The sequence below is a fragment of the Cnephaeus nilssonii genome, assembly GCF_951640355.1.
Source record: "Cnephaeus nilssonii genome assembly, chromosome: 2".
Taxonomy (NCBI): Eukaryota; Metazoa; Chordata; class Mammalia; order Chiroptera; family Vespertilionidae; genus Cnephaeus; species Cnephaeus nilssonii.
This window is the reverse complement of record NC_137073.1, coordinates 14743990-14771349: the sequence shown is the minus strand read 5'-3', so window position 1 is coordinate 14771349 and position 27360 is coordinate 14743990. Positions and strand designations below refer to the sequence as shown.

Here is a 27360-nt window from a genome sequence, read left to right as displayed (position 1 = left end):
TCAGCTTGTTCCCAGTGTGTTTCTGTTTTGTTTATTCATTTGTTTTGTTTTTAGGTTCAACATATAAGTGAAATAAAAAACAACAACAACATATAAGTGAAATCATAGGGTATTTGTCTTTCTTTTGTCTGACTTATTTCACTTAGCATAATGCCCTCTAGGTCCAACCATGTTATTGCAAATGGCAAGATTTCATAATTTTTATGGCTGAATAATATTCCATCATGTGTATATATATACCACATCTTCATTATCCATTTCTCTATTGATGGACATCTATGTTACTTCCATACATTGGCTATTACTAGTAATGCTGCAGTGAACATAGAGGTGCATATATCTTTCAAATTAGTGTTTTTGTTTTCTTCAGATAAATATCCAGAAGTGGATTTGCTGGGTTATATGGTAGCTCTGTTTTTAATTTTTTGAGGGATCTCCATACTGTTTTCCATAGTGGCTGTACTAGTTTACAGTCCCATCAACAGTGTATGTGGGTTCCCTTTTCTCCACGTGCTCACTAACATTTGTTGTTTATTGATGATAGCCATTGTGACAGGTTTGAGGTGATATCTCACTGTGGTTTTGATTTAAATTTCCCTGATCATTAGTGATGTTGAGCATCTTTTCATATATCTGTTGGCCATCTGTATGCTCTGTTGGGAGAAATGTTTATTCAGGTCCTCTGCCCATTTTAAAAAGTTTTTATTTTTCCATTAAAGTTGATATTCAATATTATTTTGTACTAGAGGCCTGGTGCACGAAATTCGTACACTGTGGGGGAGCGGGTTGTCCCTGAGCCCAGCCTGCACCTTCTCGCTCCTTACCGCCTGCCTACTTGCTGCTGCTTAGTGCTGCCGCCGCTGCACTCGCCAGCCTTGAACCCAGCTTCTGGCTGAGCAGTGTTTTCCCTGTGGGAGCACACTGACCATCAGGGGGCAGCCCCTGCATTGAGCATCTGCCCTCTGGTGGTCAGTGCACATCATAGCAACTGATTGTTCTGGTCGTTCTGCCAACTGTTGCTTAGGCCCGTGGTCAGCAAACTGCGGCTCGCGAGCCACATGCAGCTCTTTGGCCCCTTGAGTGTGGCTCTTCCACAAAATACCACAGCCTGGGCGAGTCTATTTTGAAGAAGTGGCGTTAGAAGAATAAGTTTTAAAAATTTGGCTCTCTCGCCAAAACCGGTTTGGCTCAGTGGATAGAGCGTCGGATAGACTGAAGGGTCCCAGGTTCGATTCCGGTCAAGGGCATGTACCTTGGTTGCAGGCACATCTCCGGTAGGGGGTGTGCAGGAGGCAGCTGATCGATGTTTCTCTCTCATCGATGTTTCTAACTCTCTATCCCTCCCTCTTCCTCTCTGTAAAAAATCAATAAAATATATATTTTTTAAAATTAAAATAGCTGAAACCGGTTTGGCTCAGTGGATAGAGCGTCGGCCTGCGGACTCAAGGGGGTGTGCAAGAGGCAGCTGATCGATGTTTCTCTCTCATCGATGTTTCTAACTCTCTATCCCTCTCTCTTCCTCTCTGTAAAAAATCAATAAAATATATTTAAAAAATTAAAATAAAATAAAAAATTTGGCTCTCAAAAGAAATTTCAATCGTTGTACTGTTGATATTTGGCTCTGTTGACTAATGAGTTTGCCGACCACTGGCTTAGGCTTTTATTATATAGATTAGTTTCAGGTGTACAGCATAGTGGTTAAACATCTCTCATCGATGTTTCTAACTCTCTATCCCTCTCTCTTCCTCTCTGTAAAAAATCAATAAAATATATATAAAAAAAAGTGATGTCCAGCCCAGCCAGTGTGGCTGAGTGATTGAGCGTCAACCTATGAACCAGGAGGTCACGGTTTGATTCCCAGTCAGGGCACATGCCTGGGTTGTGGGCTTGATCCCCATTAGAGGGCATGCAGGAGGCAGCCAGTCAATGATTCTCATCACTGTTGTTTCTCTCTCTCTCTCCCTTTCCCTTCCTTTCTGAAATCAATATATATATATATATATATATATATATATATATATTTTTTTTTTTTTTTTTTTCAAAAAAAGAGTGATGTCCAAGAGATTACTGCCTGTTTCCTTCTAGGAGATTTTGGTTTCAGGTCTTACATTTAAGTCTTTAATCCATTTTGAGTTTATTTTATACTAGAGGCCCAGTACATGAAATTCGTTTATTTTATACTAGAGGCCCAGTACAGGTAGGGTCCCTAGCAGCTGCCGGCTCCTGGCCGGGCCTCCCTTCCCTAGGCTGCCTGCCACCACTGCCCCCTGGTGGTTAGCACACGTCTAACTCCTGGTCCATGGAACTCACGCCCATGGGGACAATTTGCATATTAACCTTTTATTATATAGGAGATTGCCAGTGTGTGTCATATGTACCGGCTAGTTGGACAGGTGGACGGACAGACAGTCGGTAACTTAGCCTTTTATATATATAGATATGGTATAAGAAAGTAGTCCAGTTTCATTTTTTTTGCATGTATCTGTACAGTTTTCTCAACACTACTTGTTGAAGAGACTGTCTTTACTCCATTGAATATCCTTCCTTTCTTTGTCGTAGATTAATTGACCATATAAGAGAAGATTTATTTTGGGAATCTCTATTCCATTGATCTGTATATTTGTTTTCATGCTAGTATCACACTGTTTTCATTATTGTAACTTTGTAGTATAGTTTGAAATCAGGGAGTGTGATCACTTCCACTTTGTTTTTCCCCAAGATTTCTTTGCCTATTCTGGGCCTTTTGTGGTTCCATGTAACTTTTAGAATGAGTTGTTCTAATTCTGAGAAAAATGCCATTGGTATTCTAATAGGGATTGCATTGAATCTGTATCATCTGTATATTGCTTTAGGTAGTGAGGTCATTTTAACAATCCTTTCAGTTCATGAGCAAGGTATAGCTTTCCTTTTATTTGTATCTTCTTCAATGCCTTTCTTCAATGTCTTAATAGTTTTCGGAGTACAGGTCTTTCACCTCCTGGCTTAAATTTATTCCTAGGTATTTTATACTTTTTGATGCAGTTGTAAATGGAATTGTTTTCTTTTTCTGACCACTCATTATTGGTGTATAGAAAGAAATGCAGCAGATTTCTACATATCAATTATCCTATAACTTTACTGAATTTATTTATTAGTTCTAATAGCTTTTGGGGGGAGTCTTTAGTATTTTCTATATATCACATCATGTTATCTACAAATAATGGGAGTTTTACTTCTTCCTTCCCATTTTGAATGCCTTTTATTTCTTTTTTTTTCTCTCTCTTATTGCTGTGGCTATGACTCTAATACTGTGTTGAATAGAAGTGGTAATAATGGACATCTTTGCCCTGTTTCTGATCTTACAGGAAAAGCTTTCAGTTTTTCACCAGTAAGTATGATATTAGCTGTGGGTTTATCATACATAGCTTTTATTATGTTGAGATATGTTTCTTCTATAACCACTCTGTTGACTTTTTCTCATGAAGGGCTGTTTAATTGTGTCAAATGCTTTTTCTGAATCTATTGAGATGATATACGATTTTTATCCTTAATTTTGTTAATGTGATGTATCACACTGATTGATTTACAGATGTTGAACCATCCTTGCATCCTTGGAATGAATCCCACTATGTCATGGTGTGTAATCCTTTTAATGTATTGTTGAATCCAGTTTGCTAGTATTTTGTTGAAAATTTTTGCATTTGTGTTCATCAAGAATATTCGCTTGTATGGTATTTCATATAAATGGAATTATACAATATATAGCTTTTTGTGTCTGGCTTCTTTCATGTTCTAAAGTTTCATCCAGTTATAACAAGTATTAGTACTTCTTTCCTTTTTTTTAAAAAAAAAAAGCAAACCCAAAACTCTTTTGTATTGATTTTAGAGAGGAAGGGAGAGGGAGAGAGAGATAGAAACACCATGATGAGAGAGAATCATTGATTGGTTGCCTTCTGCACACCCCACACTGGGGATTGAGCCTGCAACCCAGGCATATGCCCTGACCAGGAATTGAACCATGACCTCCTGGTTCATAGGGTGATGCTCAACCACTGAGCCACGCTGGCTGGGCAGTACTTTTTTCCTTTTTATGGCCAAATAATTTTCCATTGTGTAGCTAGACCACATTTTATTTATTCATTCAACTTAATTTGTTTCTACTTTTTGGTTATTTTGAATGATGCTGCTATGAAAATTCCTGTACAAGTATCTTTTTTAAAAAAAATGTTTTAATTGACCAGAAACATTGTGAACCAACAACTGCCAAACAGGTAAAGCAATCCTGATTTTTTTAAATATATATTTTATTGATTTTTTACAGAGAGGAAGGGAGAGGGATAGAGAGCTAGAAACATCGATGAGAGAGAAACATCGACCAGCTGCCTCCTGCACACCCCCTATTGGGGATGTGCCCGCAACCAATGTACATGCCCTTAGACCGGAATCGAACCTGGGACCTTTCAGTCTGCAGACTGACGCTCTATCCACTGAGCAAAACCGGTTTCGGCTACAAGTATCTTTTCTTAAAAAAATGTATTTTTATTGATTTCAGAGAAGAAGGGAGAGGGAGAGAGAAATAGAAACATCAGTGATGAGAGAGGATCATTGATCGGCTGCATGTGGGATCGAGCCCGCAATCCGGGCATGTGCTCTGACCGGGAATCGAACCATGACCTTCATAGGTTGACACTCAACTACTGAGCCATGCCAGCCAGGTTATACAAGTATCTTTTTGAGTTCCTGTTTTCATTTCTCATATACCTAGGAGTAGAATTGTTGGGTCACTTGGTGACTCTGTTTAACTTTTTGAAGAACCACCAAACCGTGCTGAGCATTAACTACATTATGCATCAGGTTTTCACAATGGCTCTGCCAAGGAGAAACCACCCCATCTTGGAAACAAGAATACTGAGGCTCAGAGATGTAGAGTCACGTGTCTAAGGGCACACAGCTAGGACACGATAGAACACATCCTGCTGGGCTCAGCTCTCCCCTGGTCTCCCACCTTCTGACTATGGTGACTACTCTCTGGGCAGCCCCCTGCATTTCGTATGTCCTCCCCATATTCCTCTGTAAGTACAGGCGCTATCCTCCTCCTCCAGGGCAGCTCCACCAGGCTCAGAGGCGGCTCTGGGAGTGGCAGATGGATATGCAGGCCCCAGAGGCTGAAAAAGGACGAGTGCTATGAACCCCAACATTTGAAGGATATCCAGAGCAAAGCGGCAAAGGAACCTGAAAGCAGGACAGAGGGAAGGGGCTGAGGGAAGGTTGGAAGCCGTGGCCAGGTGTCTATGGCGTCGTTCCACTTTGGGCTCAGGAGACAGGCTCTGAGCTATTTGCTTTTGTGTGGGGGCTCTGGATGGAGTGTGGCAGCTGCCCATGCTCCATGCCTCGGGGTAACTGGCAGACCAGGCCATTCTCCCTGCCCAGCCTAAGCAGCTCCAGCATCTCTGCTGGACCAGAAGGGGGGCAGGATGCATGGATGTGAATCCCCTCTCATGTATCAAGTATCTAGGAGAATAATAGACACCATGGCAGCTAACATATACTGCATGCATGCTCCCAAGCAGTCCATGGGGAGAGTACATTCATCATGTCATCCCCATTTTATATATCCGGAGCAGGGTACTAGGGCTCTGAGGGGTGAAGAAGGGCCCTAGGGAGTGCCTGAGCAGGCGTATAGCTGGTGGGCAGAAGCAAGGGCTGGGCCTGCCGGTGCAGGCGGTTGTGCAGTGGGAAGGGGGCCAGCCCAGGCTGCAGTGAAGTGGCCGCCAGCTCTGCTCCAGGCTGAGCCTCAGCAATTCTGCTGGCTCAGCAGCCCCTCCTCCCAGGGATGAGATTGGAGGCCTGGCTTCCTGGAGGGCTGCCCAAGTCCCACACTTCTGCATCCTAATCCCTCCGCTGGATCAGCTGGTCTGCTCTGTGGCCCCCATCCCCAGGGTTGGGGGATTCCCAAAAATACACATTCCTGTTTTCATATGGATCCTACCATCAGCCCTGGGCTACAGGCAGAGCTACTGGCCCATTTTACAGATGAGGCAGCTGAGCGTCAGGAGGTTGCACAAGGAGCTAGCCAGCCATAGATCCAGGACTTCCTGGCCCTTCCCAGGGCATTAGCCTCACTGAGCAGGTTGAATCTAGGAGAATCTATACAGCCCTCTTCCCAGGTCTGTCCTCCTGAAGGTGGACTACACAGCAAGGTGCCCACCCCTAGGTGTGAGGTGTGACTGAGGGGTATAGATGGAGCTGGGCAAAGAACAGAAGTGCAGCAGCTGCAGGCCGGGGCCAGTTCATTACCCAGAGGAATCAGAATTCTAAATTGGAATTTGGCCTTTCAGGTCATGATGAAGGTATATTTGTCAAAGTAGGATGATAGAACATATTTTATTTAACAGGTTATTAGCACGATTTATAACATTTAAATATTTAGACAATCACTGTGTGGGCGTCTGTTTGTACTCTGGCCCCAGGGCCTGCAAATGTTAGGCTCAGGCAAGAGTGTTTTACCTTAGCCAGCCAAAAAATAGAAATAATAGTAAGGATGATTGCTATCTTTGTACTTTTTTGTAGTGTTTCCTGTGTGCTACACTGATTGGGTCTGCAATGACAAAGATGAATAAAATACAGTTGCTTCTCAGATAGCCCAGGTAGGGAGACACAAGAATATCACAATATTCACAGCAGCTATTTGTTGAGCACTTAATAAGTTCTACTGCAAAGTGCTTTATTGATTGCATCATAATGTCTCCTCAAATAACCTAAAGGGGATCATTCCTTTTTTTAAAAAATTGATTTTTAGAGAGAGAGAAAGGGAGAGGGAGAAAGAAACATTTGATGTGAGATCGAAACATCAATTGGTTGTCTCCTGCAAGTCCCCTACTGGGAATTGAACCCACAACTCAGGCATGTGTCCTGACTGGGAATCAAACCGGAGACCCTTCAGTGCACGGAACGATGCCCAACCAACTAAGCCACACCAGCCAGGGTGGGAATATCATTCTTACCACATTTCATGGAGGGTAAGCTACGACTTGGAAAGACAGAGTGACAAAAAACAAACAAACAAACCCAAAAAACCCAAAACAATAAGAGGCAGAACTGGGACAAGTGCAGCTGAGACTAATGTGGGTTCTAAGCAAAAACTCATGACCTCGAGACTCTGGGACCATAGGTGAGTCGCTTGGCTTCTCTGAGCTTCAGTTTCTTCATCTGTAAAATGGACACAAGCTCATCTATGAAGTGACTAGCACAGTTCCTGACTCAGCAGGTGCCTAGGAATTGGTCACCATAAAGGATGGGAGAAAGGACCCTTGCATTTAGCGGCCCCTCTGACAGGCCATGTCGAGTCTTGCTCCCTAAACTTCATGGGAGACCCCACTGGAGAGGGGAGATGACCAGCTGCTGGTCACCTTCCTTCTGGAGGTGCTTGATGGGCTGGGCTATAGGAAGAGGGGCATCAGGCCATTGGATGTGCAAACTCACCAAACAGCCTTGCCCCATGGGGTAATAATCTCCCCCTCCCTGCCAATGAGGAAACAGCCTGAGCCAGAGACAGACTTCAAGACTGTTATCTCCGGAATGCTGCAGCCATTACAAGGTGAGGGACTGAGGCTCAGGAAGTCAGAAGGGCGAGACCTGGGTGAGTGTGTGTGTGTGTGTGCCATGTGGGGGTGTCAGCATCTGTCAAAGTAGCCCCTGTCTCGGGCTGCCAGAGTCTGAAGCTGGAGGCTGGAGGGTACACAGGCTTTGTGGGGGCTCAGATTGGTGTTGAGCAGGCCTGTGACCCTGTTGGTGCTGGAGATGGGGGATTGAGGACCCCTTGGCAATAGGTGGGGGCCGCACCCCAGTTTGGGGAGCTTCACTGGGGTTGGGGTTCAGATTGAGGCTTGGGAGGGAGGAGCTATTGCCCAGTGTTGTTTGTGGAAAGAAACAGAGAATTCAAGGGAAGAAGGTGTAGGGTGCAGGGCGGAGCGGGGGTGGGGTGGTGCAGGTTCCCTGACACTGAATTCATTATTGGGAGATTCCTCTTCACAATCCCTCGACACCTCCCACGGGAACCACAGGCCAGAAATGTTTGACAGCCTCTGGCGCGCCGACTCCCATGGCACAGCTGGTGCTCTGGTCTCTCCGTGCCTGGGTCTGTGCCCGGGTACCCGCCCGCCCACTGCCACCGAGTTACTCCCCCGCTTGGGTCCCGCAGCCTCTGGAAGCCTCTCTCGGGCTCAGCCCAGCAGCGCCGCCGCCGTATCAGGGCTTAGGGTCCATCTCCCGCTACGTCCCCAGTCCCCGGCGCTCCGGGGCAGCGGGGTGTTCGCGTAGGCCCGGCCTGACCCCCGCGGCCCGCACGTGGGGAGGGGGCGCCTAGGGAGGACGCGGCCTGATGTAGGGGCGGAGCCAAGGAGCCGGGCGCGCGGCCGGTGCGGCGGGCGGACGGAGGTCAGCAGCCACCGGAGAGGGACCCAGGCGTCCCGGAGGCGGTGCCAGGTGCCGCGCCCCCGCCTCGCGCCCGCCGCCGGCCCCCGCCTCCGGGCCGCCCCCCGCCCGTGACGCGCTCCCCGCCCCATCCTCGCCTGGAGCCCGAGCCGGAGCCGGAGGACGGCGAGGGGCGCGGGCGGTGGAAAAGGCGGTGGAGGAGGGAGGAGGATGCGGCCGGCGCCGCGGGGCTGCCGCCGTTGCTGCTGAGCCGCGCAGAGCGCACGGAGCGCAGCCGCGTCGCTGCGGCCCCGGCCGCGCCATGGGGAAGGAGCAGGAGCTGGTGCAGGCTGTGAAGGCGGAGGACGTGGGGACCGCGCAGCGGCTGCTGCAGAGGCCGCGGCCGGGGAAAGCCAGTGAGTGTAGGGGGCGCGGGGTTGGGGGGGCGGGGCGGAGGGAGCCGCGGCGCGCTCGGGGGCCACCTCCGGCGCGGAGCCCCTCACCCCTCCTGGCGCAGGAGGGGGATGCTGTCGGTCCCCGGGGGCGGGGCGGGGCCGGGCCAGCAGCGCCCAGAACCTCGGTCCACACCCGCACCCCCAGCACTGACGGAGGGGCGGCACCGAGCGCCCGGCCGTCATCCCGAGCCCCCCAGCGGGCACCTGGCGATACCCACCTGCCCGGTCTTGGCATTCGCATCCCTCCCTCCCTGCCTCGGTCCTTTTCTCTCCCCGGGCTGTGGGGCTGACAGCTGGAGGTCTCTGCTGGGCCTTTAAAGGGCAAGGCGGATGCCCTCCCCTTGGAGAGGGAGGGGCCCCTCGCGGTGAGGGGCATCAAGGCGCCTGATAGTCCCTGTCAGACCCTCCTTCCCTCCCCATGTTTAATAACACGCTTTTCAGGGAAGGGGGGGGGGGGGAGGACCATGCTGGGGGTGTGGCTGCCCAGGCATGGCTGGGTGGGGGCCATTTACTGAAAGGGGAGCAGAGGCCCAAGGTCGCCCAGCCCAGGCCAGGCTGAGCTCCAAGCAGGTGCAGACCCTGCAACAGATCCCAGGTCACTCTGGCTTCCCTGCTGGGAAAGAGGGCTGTGGAGAGGGAGAGGTCTCCCACTGGCCATCCTGAGCTTGTGCTGGGGGCACCCCAGGGAAGGGTTGGGAGCTTGAAGCCCTGATCCCAGCACTCATCCCAGCTCAACCAGGAGCCTCCCTGGGGGCTGCTGGAGATGGATGGATGGGCGTGTGGACCACATGTGCGGCTGCGCACGTATGGCTGTGTCAGTGTATCAGGGCACCTGTAGGGGCGCGGGCAGGGCTCTGCAAGATGGCACGTGCAGTCTGGGGACCCCACTCCCTACACCACCCCCAGGAACTGTATGGAAGGCAGGGGGCCCCCTTCCCCTCTCTCCAGGAAGGATGCTGAAAACTGAGACTGCCTCGGAAGGTGGGAGGTATGTCCTTGAGCCCCAGAGGGACCCTCCTGCGGCAGAGCCTGCTCGCCAGCTCCTGTCTGCTCTGTGCAATTAGAGCTGCACATCTGTGCCTTGCAGGCACACAGACACAGGCTGGCCTGGCCTTCCACGCCTAGTCGGGGCTGGCTTCAGGGTCTCAGGATTTCGAGGAGACTGAGCCTCGAAAGCAGGTGGAGGGATTGAGACGTGGAAGGCAAGGTCAAGACTTCCACCTAGTGGTCGTGCCACCTCGTACATAAACAACTCCAGCTCCCCAGGCCGCGTCTGCAGGACGGGGATATTCGTGGTGCCTGTCTCCTAGCATTGTTGTAAGAATAGTGAGAGAGCAAACAGGAAGCTCAGGCTCTTACTAACTGCTCAGTAAGCACTAACTGGGACCATTTCCTCAGCCCAGAGTGGGCAGGCCAGGAAAGTGGGAGCATCAGATTTGGAGGTTCCTCCTCCCGTCTACTCGGGCCCCTTGGGGGAAGGTGTGGGGACTTTTACTTTTACCTGGGTCTCACCTGGATCTCACCATACACCGCTGCCTGGACTGGTCTCTGGGCTCTGACTCACAGGAGCGGGCTTAATAAGTCAGACGGAGAAATCCCTCCATGAATTAGCTCAGTCGTCATGACAACGCTGGCCTGCTTTGGAGTAAGATGTATTTTGATTCAGCGAAGTACAGCTGGAGTTTGGGCCATGGGGTGGGGGGCACCCAGCAGTGCTCCGGGGGGCCCACTGGACTCCAGAGGCATTTTCATAACCCTTGTTCCCATGACCTCCTTCCTGTGCTGGCTCCTTCCCTTGGCCCCAGCCCCCCAGTGTGGCCCCAGGCTCTGTCAGCCCCCCATCCCACCTTGAAGGGCACCTCCCTTTCCACACACAGGAACTAGCACCCTTAGCGGTTGTCTTTGAGGGGAAGAAGGGAAAAGACTGATGGGGGCTGGCCTTATGCTGGGCAGGGATACCCTGCCTTCCTTCTGGCCCACTTGCCCGTTCTGAGTTTCCTGAAAATGACAGGCCAGTGCTCCTGGGTTCTCTCACCTTGGCCCACTAAGAGTTCCCCTCCAGCAGCGTCTGACCTAGAGCCCCCTGCCTGGGGGCGGTTGGGAAGAGGCAGCACTGGCCCTGCTTCCCTGGAGAAGCTGGGTGGGTACCTTGCCCCGTGGAGGCCATGGGGCTCCGCTACTCTGAGATGAGACCGGAGGAGACCAGGACCACATCCCTGTAGGGGAAGGAGTAGCTCTGTGAGGCGGCCTGTAAGAGGCTTCTGTAGTTGGAGGAGCATCTGGGCAGAGGGGTACAGGGAGGCCATGGCGGTAGGGTGGGAGAGGGGCCGGGGCCTCTGCAGCCTCGAGTCTGGAGCTGACCTCAAAGGTAGAGATGGTTCCAGGAGAGGTCAGGGTTGATCAGAGACTGAAGAGCGCAAGTCATGTGGGGTGGGGGTGGCGAAGTTTATGCGCTGTTACTGATGGGGAATCCATAGGCTTAGTGCCCTTGTGGAAAGGGAAAGGGGGCTCCTAAGACTTTCAACTTGGTCCCCACTTGCCCCCTTATCCCACCCTTACCCAGTCCCCCCCACCCCCATGCTCTGCTCCAGCTTCATTCAGAGCACCTGTCTCCACCTGGTTCAGCCTCCCCAGTCCTATGCAGGGTTCAGTTCTGGGACCTTCCTCAGTGCTCAGTGTCTCCCATAGGAATCAGGTGACTATTCCAAAACCCCGAGCTCCCCTCCATCCAATTCCAGCTATTTCCTCTTTGAGGAGACCAGTGGCAGGGAGAAGGGTGAGATGACCTTACCATGATGCCCCTCCTCATGGGAGGAGTGATCCCCTTTGGGATGGAGACTCCTCCACTGGCGACTGTGTCACTTCCCGGGCCTTGACCTCCAGCCCCTCTGAAATTTCAACAAGTATGGGCCAGGTGAGCAGGTGGGCCTGGCTGTGGGTTCCACTTGGAGCACCTGGCTCAGCGGCTGCTTGAAGGCATCTGCTGTGGGAGGGAGGAAAGGGGGCTGGACTGGGAATTCTTGCTGGAGAAGCTGAGAAATGGGTACTAAGAACTGAAACTAAGAAAAGTGGTAGGTGGCAAACATTAGAATTGTGCAAGGTGTGTGTGTGTGTGTGTGGGGGGGGGGGGCGCGGTTTGAGAATGTCCTGAGTGTGATCCTGGACAGGGTGGGAGGTGCTACAGGACAGCCATGTCTCACTCTCTCTCACTTTTTTAATTCTCACCTGAGGATTAAAAAAGTGAGAGAGAGTGAGACATTTTTTCCATTGATTTAAAAAAGAGCAGAAGGGAGGGAAAGAGGATTTTTTCCATTGATTTAAAAAAGAGCAGAAGGGAGGGAAAGAGGGAGGGAGGGAGAGAAAGAGAAAGAAAGAGAAACATCGATGTGAGACACATCAATTGGTTGCCTTCGGCACGCACCCGGCCCACTCTAGCCACTGAGCACACTGGCCAGGGCATCACTGTCTTCAATGTAATAAGGAACTGCAGCATAGGGCCCAGTGCAACATGGGTGCCTTGTCCAAAATTAAGAATTTAAAATAGCAGTTTGAATGAACAGATGTAGATATCTATACTAATAAAAGGAATATATGTTAATTAGACCGGAAGACCTTCTGGGAGACCTTCCGACGTCCTTCTGGACAAAGCCATGGTGGCGGGGCCAAGGCAGAGGCGGTTAGGGGCGATCAGGCCAGGAGGGGAGGGCAGTTGGGGGTGATCAGGCTGGCAGGGGGGGTGGTGAGTTGGGGGCAAGCAGGCTGGCAGGAGAGGCAGTTGGGGAGTGAGAAGGCCAGTGGGGGGGGCATTTGGGGGCAAGCAGGCTGGCATGCAGAGTGGTTAGGGGTGATCAAGCAGGCAGGCAGGTGAGCGGTTAGGAGCCAGTATCCCGGATTACGAGAAGGATGTCAGACTGCCAGTTTAGGCCCGATCCCACAGGATCGGGCCTAAACTGACAGTTGGACATCCTCTGAGGCATCCCAGATTGAAGAGGGTACAGGCTGAGCTGAGGGACACCCCCATCCTGTGCACAAATTTCATGCACCGGGCCACTAGTGTGTTCTATAATAGGCCAGAAATAAGGGAGGTTTCAAAGTTAAGGAATAAAACATCTCATCATTTGTATTGTATCTCTTTAGTCAAAGTTATCCTAATATATTTGCACATTGTGGCTTCCAAAAAATGGCTCAAAGGATTAAAGAAAGCACTCTGTAAACAGATAAAAGCATTGAACATAATGTAGGCTTAGAAATCCCATAATATTTATTAGGAAAAGATTAGTACATTTTTCAGAGATTTCCCTTTGAGTCAATAAAATTTTTCTATTGGAACTGCAACAACAACAAAAAAGAATTTAAGATGATGACAAGCAGAGCATCCAACCAGATTGGGGGGGGGGGGCCCTTCTGCGTGACTATGCAGGTCACATGCCTGAAACTGGCCCTGGCAGGTGGACAGCGTGTGTGGGACTAGGATATGACTTCAGCCTCTAATTTACTGAGCACCTGGTATGTACCCGGCACTGTTTCAGCCACTCGGTACAGCAGCGAGCAGATCAAAGCCCTGGGCCTCTTGGAGATAGCAGTTTAGTGACGGAGATGGACAATAAACAAGGTCCATGGTGGTGGTGGAGGCTAAAGAGAAATATACAACAGACCCGGGGTGGGTGGGGGGTTACTGTTTTAGATGGGGAGACCACGCAGGTGACATTTGGATAAAGACCTCAAGGACATGAGGTAAGGAATCGTAGGAATAACTGGCGGAAGAAAAGCCTTGCACATGTATGTAACATGTGCAGTTTCAGTGGCAGGGTGGCCAGTGTGTTGGAGCGCCTTACGTGGCTGGGACGGGTGCTGAGGAAGTCCGAGGGCGGCATCATGCAGAGCCATGGTCCAGTGAGACAGGTGCTGTTGGGGGGTCTTCCGGAGAGGAGCAAAGGCATCGGACCGTGTTCGAACAGGGTTCCCGCGGGCGTGGCGGGGAGACTGAAGGGGGCACAGGAGACGTGAGGGCACCGGTGGCGAGGTGATGGCAGTGATTCCTCTAGAGATGCTGGCCCGGCCCAGGGCGGTAACGATGGCGGCGGTGAGCAGTGGTAAGATCCTGAGTGTACTTTGAGCGTGTCTTAAAGATAGAGCCAGCAGGATTTACTAATGGAGAAGGTTTAAGGTAGTCAAGAAGGGACGCAGGGCTGACTTCCAGGTTTTGGCCTGGACCACTGAGGGAAGCTGGCATTGCTGCTCAGATAGATGGGTTTCAGCACCAGCAGTGTCTGAGCAGAGGGCAGGGCAGGGCGGGGTGATGCCTCTCTTCCTGGAGCCTCTGCTCTGAGCAGGAGAAGCCCCCCATCACTGGAGGGTGTGGGTGGGGTTCCCATAGAGCTAATATTAGTCATCGCTACTCACTGAGCCGACTCCTTGCCAAACCCTCCCTGCTTTATGTCTGGAAACGTCCTTAGGTCTCCGAGGCCCGCCTTGTTAGCCCCCTTCGAGCTCATTGCCGAGGCCCTAGGGGTGGTGTGAGGGGCCGAGTAACAATTCGAATTTGGGCCTGACTGACTTTGTGCTCTTGTGGGCCATTGGGGGACCTACACCCTGGGCTGAGCTGCCCTGCAGCAGCCCCTCTGTGACTCAACCCCCTTGGTTCCCTGTCCTTGGGCCCCCCGCCCCCATCCCTGTCTTGGGCCTGGACAAAGGGGCTTCTGTCCTGCCAGCCCCTCCCTCCCTCCCAGAGCAACTGACCCACAAATAGGTTATGTAACCATGGCCTAGACAGGCAGGGGCTTGGCCTGAGTCTGGCTGGACCTGAGCCCACGGGGAGGGTGTCAGAGGGCCCCCCTCCTTTTGGCAGGCAGCTTCTGGGGGCCCCAGGAGGAGACTGCAGCCCTGAAGGGAGGCCTTGGGCCCCTCGGGCTGCAGGTGGTTAATCCTAGGACCTGAGTGTGCCCCTGAGCATGTATATGAGGTGGCCATTCTCATGTGGTCACTCAGAGGCACTGGCCCAATCGCCTTCCTGCCCTGCTGAGTAGGGCTCATCTATACTGGCCAGCCCCAAGGCTGCGAGTCGGGGAGGCTGCATCGTGGAAATGCAAATCTTCCCTCAGAGACACCCTCATTTCTGGGTGTCCCAGCCTTCCCGGGCCACCCCCGGCCCATCTGGGTCCTTCTGAAAGACAGATTGGGCCGGCTCTCTCCCTCTCACTATTGGCCGGGGATATGTTTGCACATGTGTGTGCCTGTGTGGGTGCACATCCCTGGCTTGTGTCTGCAGGCAGGGACAGGCCTGGAGACCTTGGACCTGTGACCCTCCCAACATCTTAGTTTAGTGGGAAACCAAGGTCTAAAAAGCTGGAGCTGAGTGCAGGGAACAGAGTTGAATGAATGAGTGAACGAATGAATGAATGTTTCTAGACTAAACACTTAGATAGCGTTGGCTGTGAGGCTGCCAGGGAGCCAGCTAGCACCCGCTGCCTGCTTTTAAGCTGCTGGAGTGGGCCAGGACCCAGGCAGACTGCAGGAGGGGCAGGGCCGAGCCTCCCTCACTTGTGTCTCCTTCCCACTCCCAGAGCTCCTGGGCTCCACCAAGAAGATCAATGTCAACTTTCAGGACCCGGATGGGTGAGTTCTCAGCCAGGGCAATACCAGTCTGGGATGGGGGCAAAGGGGCTTCTGGGGGAGGCTGGGTGCCTGAGTCCTTGCCCATACGTGTTTGTCACCTGCCCCAGCTTCTCTGCCCTGCACCACGCGGCCCTGAACGGCAACACGGAGTTGATCACCCTGCTGCTGGAGGCCCAAGCTGCCGTAGACATCAAGGACAACAAAGGCAAGGCCTGGCAGGGACCTTAGAGCAAGGGGATGGGTTGAGGTCAGGGGTCCCTTGAGGACTGGATGGTTCTTCAATTGAGGTCTCCACCCAGGGTCTCAGGCTGGGTGTAGGCAGGTCCTCATGGGATCTGCGTCCTAGAGGTCAGGGGTGGGCTCAGGGTGAGAGACCAGCTCCCAGTGGCTCCTGCCTGCCCCCAGGCATGCGGCCACTGCACTATGCGGCCTGGCAGGGCCGGAAGGAGCCCATGAAGCTGGTGCTAAAGGCAGGCTCAGCGGTGAACATCCCATCAGATGAGGGCCACATCCCCCTCCACCTAGCGGCCCAGCACGGTCACTATGATGTGGTGAGGACCACCTCGGGGGTTGCGCGTGTGGGAGGCGTGAGCCTGGCAGCACGGGGCTGACTGCACTCTGCACCCACAGTCCGAGATGCTGCTGCAGCACCAATCGAACCCGTGCATGGTGGACAGCGCCGGGAAGACGCCTCTGGACCTGGCCTGCGAGTTCGGCCGTGTTGGGGTAAGTCTCCCAGGAGCTGAGAGCCACTCCATCTGCTCTGCTGCCTCTTCTGGGGTTGGAGTCGGGGACAGACCTGCAACCCCATGGCCTATTTCTGGGTGCCCCCTACTCTGACCCCTCCTTCAAGGTGGTCCAGCTGCTCCTGAGCAGCAACATGTGCACAGCCTTGCTGGAGCCCCGGCCGGGGGACACCACTGACCCCAATGGAACCAGCCCCTTGCACCTGGCAGCCAAGAACGGCCACATTGACATCATCAGGTATGGTTCTGTGGGGGTGGGGTTCCCAGCTCAGGGGCTCTGCTCCTGGCTTGGTGACAAGATGGGAGCAGTCTTGGAGCTGTGGCCTCTGGATGCCACGGGCACCTCCAGCTGCCCACATGAGGGATGTGCTAGAAGGGGATGGGGAGTGGGCATCCATAGCCACATAGCCTGGGCTCTGTGGCAGTCCTGTCACTTGCTGGGTGACTTCGTGGATACACTTAACCTCTCTGAGCCTCAGCTCTTCCATGGGCATCACAGCAGTACCAATGGGGAAAGACGAGATAACTGCTGGGGAGGGTTGGCACAGGGCGGGCACTTCCACAAGTGCTTCGTCACTGTCAGGTAGGTTGTCAGGGAGACGGGTAGGGCTGGTTAATCCTTAGGCACTTGGAAATCGGGGCTCAGCTTCGGGGTGCTGGGGCAGAGGGCTCCTGCTGTAGGCCCTGCCTGCTCCCCCTGCCTTCCTGCCAGACTCCTGCTCCAAGCTGGTATTGACATTAACCGCCAGACCAAGTCTGGCACGGCACTGCACGAGGCTGCACTCTGTGGGAAGACAGAAGTGGTTCGGCTGCTGCTGGACGTGAGTCGGAGGCCCAGGGTGCGCTGGATCCAAGGCAGGGTTGGGGGAATGGGGTGCTCTTGACAGACCTCACCTTCTGGCACATGCAGAACGGGATCAATGCCCATGTGAGGAACACATACAGCCAGACGGCCCTGGACATCGTGCACCAGTTCACCACGTCGCAGGCCAGCAAGGAGATCAAGCAGCTGCTGCGAGGTGGGCCCAGGTGGGGCAGGGGATCTGGAGCAGGGCCTGGGCCAGGCTGGTTCGAAGGACTGGGGAGTCTACCTCCTGTGTCCCCAGAGGCCTCGGCGGCTCTGCAGGTCCGGGCGACCCAAGATTATTGCAACAATTATGACCTGACCAGCCTCAACGTGAAAGCTGGGGATATCATCACAGTAAGGAGGGCCTGGGGCTGCTGGAGCTGGGATGCTCACCCCACCTTTCCCCCTCAGCAACTGGGGAGTCAGGGGGTCTGGGCAGAAGGCCCAGGCCACCCACCCGCTTGACCCAGAAGTCTCCCTGCGTGTGCTCTCCCCACCTCATCTGGCCAGGTCCTTGAGCAGCATCCAGACGGCCGATGGAAGGGCTGTATCCATGACAACCGGACAGGCAATGACCGGGTGGGCTACTTCCCATCCTCCCTGGGCGAGGCCATCGTCAAGCGAGCAGGCAAGTCCTACCCAGGTCTGGGCTTGGGGCCAGAAGGAAGTAAGTGCACATGTGTGTGGGATGGCAGGGCAAGGACCAAGCTCTAGCCATTGCTAGGTGGAGGGTCCAAAGTGGTGTTCAGAAGTGTGTCCTGCCAGCTGTCTCCTCATCAGTGTCCTCATGCCCATCCCTTCATTCATTCAACCGGCATTGCACACTGACCACTAGGAATAGATGGTGGCTCAGATAGACATCAGTCCTGCTTTCAAGGAGCTTGCCCCCAGGGAGGGAGGGGAGCAGGGGACAGTGAAGTAAACATGGAATAAAACATACCAGCCAATGGCAGAGACTGTGGATGGAGACCTGCTTTAGACAGGGTGGTCAGAGGAGGCCCTGGGAAATGGGAGGGACTGGCTACAGGCAGAGCAATCCAGGCAGCGGGAACCACGTGTGCAAAGGCACTGAGGCAGGAGAGAGCGTGGTATGTGTAAGGGCCCATAGGAGGCCAGCATGGCTGGCGCAGAGTTAGGGAGAGGGAGAGGGGTGAGGGCATGGCCCCAGGGCCATGGAGTGGTTTCAGGCAGGGGACTGGTGAGATCACAGAGGTGGACAGGTGGGACAAAAGAGAGAGTGGTCCAGTCAGGTGATGTAGCTAGTCTACCCATCTAACTGGACCACTAGTTTTCCTGGGGTGGAGAGCCTCGCCCCAGGCTCCTGGGTGCCTCTTTCCTCCCCCCTGTTCCCCTGGCACAGAGGAGGTCTCACCCTCTGGCAATGTGCACCCCTCCCCCCAACAGGACCACAGGGCCACTGGTAAGCCGGCAGGGTAGCCTGGCTTGGGCTCCTCTCTGCCACCTTCTCCTGCTCTCCAGTGTCTGGTGTGGGGAGGGGGTCTTCTGAGGGTCTCTGGGGCGGGAGGAGACAGTGTGCTGACCCCTTAGGAGTGCATGTGTGGGGCCTCCACCGAGGCTTGGGGCCGGGCCAGGGGACGCCCTCCTCTCGGTGTCTGGCTCCCAGGCCTGGGCTGGTCCAATACTCAGGGAGGCCATGGCTGGTCCACAGGTTCCCGAGCAGGTGCTGAGCAAAGCTCACCTCAGGGCGGCGGCTTGCCGGGACCCTCGGCACCGCCTGAAGAGATCTGGGTGCTGAGGAAGCCTTTTGCAGGTAGGTGGGGGCCTCTGGAGGGCAGGGGCAACCGTACTTCTGCGAGGCAGCCCCCAAGCTCGGCAGGGCCAGCACTGGCTGATGTTCCCGTGCGCCGGCAGGTGGAGACCGCAGCGGCAGCTTGAGCAGCGTGGCTGTTGGCCGGAGCAGCGGGGCCCACGCCCTGCATGCGGGCTCTGAAGGGGTCAAGGTAGGTGGGGTGGTGACGGGGCCGGGGTGGCCTGGGCCCAGAGCAGCGCTGGCCAGCTGATCTGTCTGGGTTGCAGCTCCTGGCAACAGTGCTCTCCCAGAAGTCCATCTCCGAGTCCAGCCCCGGGGACAGCCCCGTCAAGCCTCTGGAGGGCTCAGCAGGTAGGAGCGAGGATGCAGCACTGCTGTCCTGGCCGACAGGTAGCCTGTGAGCAGCCCTTGGCCCACCAGCCCTCTCATCCCCAGGGGCGGCCAGGTCCCAGCCTCCAGTGGCCCACGCTGGGCAGGTGTATGCGGAACTGCCGTCCAAGAAGCTGGAGCCGGCATCGGAGGGCAAGGTACAGGGCCTGGGCTGGCAGCAGGGAGGGTGCCCGGGGCAGCCTGCCTGGCCTGGCCACAGTACAGCCGGGGGGCTCTTGACAGGCTTCCCCCCTCCTTCTGTCTGTCTCAGTCTGTGTGTGTAGGTGTTGTCTATTGTGTGGGCTGTGCGTGTGAACTAATATGTGTAAGAAGTGCGCACGGGTGTGAGGTGAACAAGGGTGTGCATGTGTGTGTGGTGTGACTGTGAGGCGGGCACGTGTGCATGTGTGCGTGTGTATGAAATGGCACGCGTGAGACAAGACAAGTCGTGTACATGGGTGAGAGGGGTCCTGTGTGCATGACTTGCGTGCTGGGGAAGGTGGGAGCTGCTGGCTGAGTCCTGCATACTTCTGGGCCAAGCTCACCTCCCAGGGAGTGAGGGGCAGTGCCGGGGCCCCATCCTGGAGCCTCACATGGGGCCACACCGCAGGGTGTCCCCGGTGCAGGAATGGGGGGGATGGTCAGAAGCAGCTGAACCTTCCCGCTGGAGAACACAGAACGATGCTGCCGTGCCGAGCGAAGCTCAAGACAGCGGCATCCAGGACCACAGAGTGAGGAGGGAGCACCGGTGCCAGACTGACTGGGGCCTAGCTGCACGCGGACCCGTGGACGGCAGACTGAGCTTACACAGGAGGCACCGTGGTGGCTGGGGTGTGCGCCTGGTGGGTGGGTGGGTGGGCGGGCCTGCAGCGGGTGCCTTGTGTCTTCCAGAGCGCTGAGGCTGTTAGCCAGTGGCTCGCCACGTTCCAGCTGCAGCTGTATGCCCCCAACTTCCTCAGTGCTGGCTACGACCTGCCCACCATCAGCCGCATGACCCCTGAGGTGAGCTGCCCAAAGGCTGGCCACCAGCCGTGACCCAGAAACAGATCCCCCACCTCCAGCTGACGGGCTTCTCCTCCAACTAGGACCTCACGGCCATTGGGGTCACCAAACCAGGCCACCGGAAGAAGATCACGGCAGAGATCAGCAGCCTCAGCATCCCCGACTGGCTGCCTGAGCACAAACCCGTAAGGCTCCCTGCACCCCGTGGCCGGGCCCAGGATGGGCAGATAGACAGACAGACTGCCTCCCTGGCTACACCCACAGCTGCCCTCTGGAGCTCCAGGGAGAGGAGACCAGAGGACGGTCCCTCAGCAGTGGCCCACCGGGACGGCGTTTGTCCATCTCGGCACTGGGACCAGCCTTCCCGAGGCAGGAACAGGGGTGACAGCCTGTGAGGGCCGTCAGGGTGAGGGGAGCATACCTCTCTCCACTCCATGCTCCTGCAGCGTCCCCCCTCCATACTCAGGCAGTCACACAGGGACACCGGCACCCCAGCAACGCTGCCCATTGCACACCTACCCAGACACCAGAGGGGGCCTGCATTGACGGGATATGCTTGCACACCACCAGGCATGAGCGTGGGGAGGATGTGTGAGCGAGCATGCTACATGCACACAGACAGCACACGCACACTAAATACATTCAAGGTGCCCATTGATGACTGCGCGCACACACCCACCCATTTAACTGCACGTGCCAGCTGTGTTGACAGCTGACACCCACTCTGACTGCAGGCCATGCTATTACTAACAGGCACTCATATGGTGGAACCGGTTCTGGGCCAGGAGAAGGTAGGCTCAGGGCCTGTTGCATCAGTGCTGCCTCTCTGGTTCTCACGCAGAGCTGTGATTCCCCATCCGTTGATGGGGGAGATGCCATGACCACCAAAAGCCCCCGGGCGGTGGGTCAGGGACAGGTAGGTTGACACCCATCTGCCTTGCCGCACTCGGTCAGTGGCTCAGCGGTCCTCCCGGTGAGCACGTCAGGGTCCGTGGGTCTCACCCTGCTCTTGCGGATGTGCTGTGCGTTGGTGCATTAGTGATGCCCTGCTGGGAGTGTGGGCAGGTGGATGCCATTCCGGAAGCCACTGGGTGGTACTGGGTGAAGGCTCTCATGGCTGTTTGCACACATGTGTGATGTGGCCGTGTGACTGTGCCTGATGTGGGTGAGAAGTTGTGAGAGGGTGTGAGCATGACACAGAGGGGAGTCAGTGCCCGTGTATGGCTGTGATCCAGGGTGTGCGTGTCCACGTATCTGATTGGTGTGCTGTGTATCTGCGTCCATGATGTATGCTGTGTGTCCACTGGGTGCTGTCCCCATGGTTGCCTGGACAGGTGAGGAAGTGCAGTCTTTCCCGAACGGTGTCCTGAAGATAGGGTTGCCCTGTGTGCGCGTGTTTGTGTGTGTTTGCACGTGCACGTGAGCTGGACTTGGGCTCCTGCTGAGGCTGCGCTGTCTCCAAAGCTGACACTGATGTTGGTTTGTCCTCTGTTTGTCTGTACCGGGCTGGCCCGATGCCCCTGCCCCAACAGCTCCCAGTTGTCGACAGGCTGTGGGTAGCCAGCTCTGGCTGCCCTCTGTGTCCCCTGCTCTGTATATAGGCTAACCTGGCTGTGTGGCTGTCCATGATCGGCCTGGCCCAGTACTACAAGGTGCTGGTGGACAATGGCTACGAGAACATCGACTTTATCACCGACATCACCTGGGAGGACCTGCAGGAGATTGGGATCACCAAGCTGGGTGAGGCTCCAGCCCCCACCACGTCCTGGTCCTTGCCCCTCTCCCTGGCCTGACCTGCCCCATGCCCCACTCAGGACACCAGAAGAAGCTGATGCTGGCAGTGAGGAAACTGGCAGAGCTGCAGAAGGCAGAGTACGCTAAGTATGAAGGGGGACCTCTGCGCCAGAAGGCGCCGCAGTCTCTTGAAGTGATGGCCATTGAGTCGCCGCCCCCTCCTGAGCCTGCCCCAGCCGAGTGCCAGTCTCCAAAGATGACCACCTTCCAAGACAGCGAGCTCAGTGGTGAGCTGCAGGCTGCCATGACTGGCCCGGCAGAGGCGGCTGCCACCCCTGCCGCTGCCGAGAAGCCCTCCAATCACCTGCCACCCACCCCAAGGGCCTCTGTGCGCCAGGAGCCCAGCCTGGGGGGGCGGGCACGGCATATGAGCAGCTCTCAGGAGCTGCTGGGTGACGGGTTCCCTGGGCCTGGCAGCCCTATGTCACGAAGCCAGGAGTACCTGCTGGATGAGGGACCAGGCGCTGGGACTCTGCCCAAGGAGGCTCGGCCCAGCCGCCACGGCCACAGCATCAAGCGGGCCAGTGTGCCTCCGGTGCCCGGCAAGCCACGGCAGGTCCTTCCACCAGGCGCCAGCCCCTTCACGCCCCCCCAGACCCCCACGAAAGCTCGGCCAGGTTCCCCCCAGGCCCTGGGGGTGCCTCATGGTCCAGCCCCGGCAACAGCCAAGGTGAAGCCCACCCCACAGCTGCTGCCACCTATGGAGCGACCCATGTCGCCCCGCTCCCTGCCTCAATCGCCCACGCACCGGGGCTTTGCCTATGTGCTGCCCCAGCCCGTGGAGGGTGAGGCAGGGCCAGCTGCTCCTGGGCCTGCCCCTGCCCCCGCCCCTGCCCCCACCCCCGTGCCCGTGCTGTGTCTGCCCCCTGAGTCCGATGTGGAGCCAGGGCGGCCCAAGAAGCGCGCCCACAGCCTGAATCGCTATACAGCGTCTGACAGCGAGCAAGAGCGGGATGAGCTGCTGGTGCCAGCTGCCGCAGGGCCCTACGCCACAGTCCAGCGGCGTGTAGGCCGCAGCCACTCAGTGCGGGCACCTGCTGGTGCCGACAAGAACGTCAACCGCAGCCAGTCCTTTGCTGTGCGGCCCCGGAAAAAGGGGCCCCCGCCACCTCCGCCTAAGCGCTCTAGCTCAGCCATGGCCAGCGCCAACCTGGCTGATGAGTCAGCACCTGATGCGGAGGCCAAAGGAGCTGGGACTGAGGATGGCCAGCTGGGGGTCCGGGCACAACGCCGACGGGCCAGTGACCTGGCTGGCAGCGTGGACACAGGCAGTGCTGGCAGTGTGAAGAGCATTGCCGCCATGCTCGAGCTGTCCTCCATTGGGGGCGGGGGCCGCGCCGCCCGTAGGCCCCCTGAGGGCCACCCCACGCCTCGCCCTGACAGCCCCGAGCCAGGCAGGGTAGCAACAGTGTTGGCCTCCGTGAAGCACAAGGAGGCCATTGGGCCTGATGGAGAGGTGGTGAACCGGCGCCGCACCCTCAGCGGGCCTGTCACAGGACTTCTGGCCACGGCCCGCCGGGGGCCCGGGGAACCGGCCGGGCCCGCCGATCATGGCCACTTTGCCGAGGATGGCACTACCCGGCAGAGGCCTCGAGGTCCAGCCAAGGGAGAGGCAAGTGGGGAGGGTCCTCCCTTGGCCCGGGTGGAGGCCAGTGCCACGCTGAAGAGGCGCATCCGAGCCAAGCAGAGCCAGCAGGAGAACGTCAAGTTCATCTTGACTGAGTCTGACACCGTCAAGCGCCGGCCCAAGGCCAAGGAACGGGAGGCGGGCCCAGAGCCACCCCCATCGCTGTCCGTGTACCAGAATGGCACAGGCACTGTGCGCCGCAGACTGGGCTCTGAGCAAGCTGGACCCCTGGAGCTGCCCCCGCCACCCGCACCCACCGAGTCCCTGCCCTCCGACCTGATGCACTTGCCCCCGCTGCCCCCACCAGACAGTGATGCCCGGAAACCAACCAAGCCGCCTGTCTCTCCCAAGCCTGTCCTGGCTCAGCCGGTACCCAAGATCCAGGGGTCACCCACTCCTGCCTCCAAGAAGGTGCCGCTGCCAGGCCCCAGCAGCCCAGGTAGGTGAGGGAGCTAGCTGGGGAAGGGCCTCCATCCCCCCTCCCCCCTCGGCGGTCTGAGGGTTTTTCTCTTCTTGGATTTGATGGCAGCCAGGTGGAGTAGGGAGGAGTGTCCTCACACTGTCTCATCCATCCACCTAGAGGACAACTCTGCCAACCCAGAGCTTGGAGGAGGGTGGCTGGTCCTCAAGTTGCTCTGTGAAGGAGGCACAGAAACTTATTAATAGTAGCACCAGGGGAGGGAGGACAGGTGCACGTTGCTGAGTTAGGGAGGACTCTGACCCAGCTGGAGAGGGATCCCAGCACTCAAGAGAGGGGAGAGGCTTCCAGGCAAAAGGATTAGAGGTGCAAAGGCCCTGTGGCAGTCAACCGAAGGGCCCCACCTAGAAGTGCGGGGTGGGGGTGGGGGGCGGACCGGGAGGGACTTGGAAACAGTGATGCCACCAGGGTTTGCCTGGGGAAGCACATCCCTTGGTTGCCATGGGAGGCTGGGGTGGGAGGGGCAGTGGAGAGCTGCAGCAGCGGGGACGCTGTGCTGAGGACCACTGTATTTCCGCTCCTGGGCGGGAGGCAGGATGCTGCGCTGGGGCTTGTGCAGGGATGGGCAGCGTGCACACTGCGCGACCTCCCGCAGCGTGCGAGTCTCCTCCTCCCCGCAGAGGTGAAGTGTGCCCACGGCACACCGCCGCCCGTGTCTCCCAAGCCGCCGCCGCCGCCCACGGCGCCCAAGCCGGTCAAGGCCGCCGCGGGGCTGCAGTCAGGCAGCGCCAACCCGTCGCCCACGCCCTCGCCGGCGCGCCAGCCGCCCGCTGCCCTCGCCAAGCCAGCCAGCACGCCGCCCTCGCTGAGCGCCAGCCCCGCCAAGCCCCCGTCTCCGAGCGCGCCCGCGCTGCACGTGCCCGCCAAGCCGCCGCGCGCCGCTGCGGTCGCGGCCGCTGCAGCCGCGGCCTCAGGGCCCCCTGCCGCACCCGAGGGCACCTCGCTCGGGGACAGCGCCCAGCAGAAGCTGGAGGAGACGAGTGCGTGCTTGGCGGCAGCGCTGCAAGCAGTGGAAGAAAAGATCCGGCAGGAGGACGCTCAGGGCCAGCGGTAGGTGTGGGGCGGGTCCGGTTGGGCGTGGGCATCTGGGTGCCTGGGTTAGTGAAGATGTAGTGTACGGACTAGGGCCGAGATGAGGGGGGGGGGCGTAACCAATGCCTTGAGGGCGTGGCCTCGGACACCTTATACAGCGGGGCGGGGCCTGCACACCGCCCTGTCATTTACATTCTGAGGCGGCTGTGCTCCGCTGGAATGGGGGAATTGGGGGGGTGGGGTGTCAGAGACCTTGGAGCGTGGCCCCGCCCATGCACTGCTGATTTGAGTGGGAGGCGTGGTCTATGTAGGGATGGGGCGCGGCCTTTTTCTGCCGACCCCACCTTGCCCCCCTCTTCTCACACTGCGCCCACCCCAGCCCCTCCGCCTCGGAGAAGAGCACGGGCAGCATCCTGGACGACATCGGCAGCATGTTTGATGACCTGGCGGACCAACTGGACGCCATGCTGGAATGATGTGGCACATGTTGGGCCCACCTATGCTGCCTGGGCTCTGGCTGCACACTGACCTTTACCTCAGGATGGGCATTTCTGGGCGCAGCGCAAGTGGGCGGCCGAGGGGGGCGGGGTGCAGGGGACAGCCTGCCAGGGCCACGAGGTGGGGGCGGGTCGTGCTGCCCTGTCCCTGCATAAGCACAACTCCTGCCCCCTGGGCCCAGGCAAGATGCCCAGCGTGGAAGACTGCCTGGCCTAGGGACCCAAGGGCTCTGGACAGATGCTGCTGCTCTGTGGGTGCCTGTCCCTGTCTGCTGCTCCCTGTGCAATAACTGCTGGGCCACCTGCCCACCCACCACCAGGCTCTGCCCAGTGTGTAGAGAAGGGGCAGCCCCTGGCACCCTGCCCTGAATCCATGTTGGGCCCACCTTGGGAGGTAGTGGGAGGGGGGCAGCCACTGTAGCCCCTCCCCAATCAGTGGCAGAGCACAGGCCTATGCCCAGCACAGAACTGCCCACTGGGGACCTCTGCCAGCTGCTCTGGCACAGCACAAGGGGCAGGGGTCACCCCTGCCCTACTCTACCCCACAGAATATAAGCTATTGAGAGTATTAATTTATTGGGAATAAGCTGAGGCAGATTTCCCTAGAGAAACAAAAAGGTATAACTTTAACGAATATATATTTAAAGAAAGAAAAAAATATTATTGATTCTATAGAAAACCATTTACCAACTGCAAGGACACTGGAGTCTAGCTCGAGACAAAAGCTGTTACAGGCCCTGGCTACTGTCTGTCCTTCCCCTCTGTCCAGGAGTGGCCAGCCCCTGGGCCAGTAGCACAAACAGTAGGCTGGGGTCTGTGCTCCACCAGGGCCTCCCTCTGCTCTCTCTCTTAACTTCTCTGTGTCTGAAGAACTCGAAGGATGTGCCTTGCTGCTGGGCTGTGTCCTCCATGCCGTGGAGACGGTGGGGAGGGCTCCCTCCTCTCTGGGGGATGCTGCTGTGAAGGTCTGCCTGGGTTTGGGGGAAGCTATGTGCACAGCGTGAAGTGGTGGTCAGCCGGATGACAGCAGTGGGTGCAGGGTGTGCATGCCAGGCTGCGTGTGGCGCGTGTGAAGGTGTGCCTGACTCTCCCACCCCAGGCTCCGAGCAGGCAGCCAGCCCACCCCCGTCTGAATTCCCACGGATGCTTCTGCTCGTGGTCCAAGGCTGTGTCGTGTGGTTGTTCTCGCCTCTCCCTTCTCGCCCCCTCCAAAAAAGTACTGACCAGCCTCCTCTATTGTGTTTGCTGATCCACGTGTGTTGGACACAACTTTGACATTTCTTAAAAAAAAATTTAAAAATGCCAAAAACCAGCAATTGTGATGCAGGTGGGTGGAGTTGATCAGCCAAGGCGGCATCTAGGAATGTGAGGCCCCTTTCAGTTGTCATGTGATGACGCTTTCCCTAGTGGATTTACCTGGTCGTCCACCTGGCCTCTCCTTAGCGGGTGGCCGAGGCTGGGGCTCCAGCAGGTCGGGAGGGGGGTCTGGGCAGGGAGGTACTCTTGGCTGTCAATAAACAGCAGAAAATGGCCTGGCTCACTTTTTGGTGGTGTGTGTTGGGAGAATGGTGGTGGTGGTGGAGGTGGGGGCGGGGCGGGGGGGGTTGGCCTGTCCATGGCAGGGAGGGGAAGTCAACCGAGAGGGCTACATCCTGGGGTCAACAGACAATAGGAACCCTTTTTGTGACCCCTCCCAGCGTCCCTCCCACGGGCTGCTGGTGCCTGGGCACACCAGT

General features: G+C 56.4%; 1 protein-coding gene across 1 annotated transcript; it reads left to right on the top strand.

Moving 5' to 3' along the window:
- Positions 1 to 8565: 8565 nt before the first annotated feature.
- CASKIN1 (CASK interacting protein 1) lies at positions 8566 to 27273 on the top strand. The gene is made up of 20 exons (XM_079785771.1): positions 8566 to 8807; positions 15410 to 15461; positions 15569 to 15666; positions 15867 to 16012; positions 16092 to 16187; positions 16315 to 16445; positions 16920 to 17028; positions 17118 to 17226; positions 17314 to 17408; positions 17565 to 17682; positions 18724 to 18825; positions 18927 to 19015; positions 19092 to 19176; positions 19261 to 19352; positions 20086 to 20196; positions 20280 to 20381; positions 21798 to 21936; positions 22011 to 24056; positions 24716 to 25145; positions 25507 to 27273. The coding sequence occupies exons 1-20, from the start codon at positions 8714 to 8716 to the stop codon at positions 25601 to 25603; spliced, it is 4341 nt and encodes a 1446-aa protein (XP_079641897.1). The 5' UTR covers positions 8566 to 8713; the 3' UTR covers positions 25604 to 27273.
- Positions 27274 to 27360: the final 87 nt, after the last annotated feature.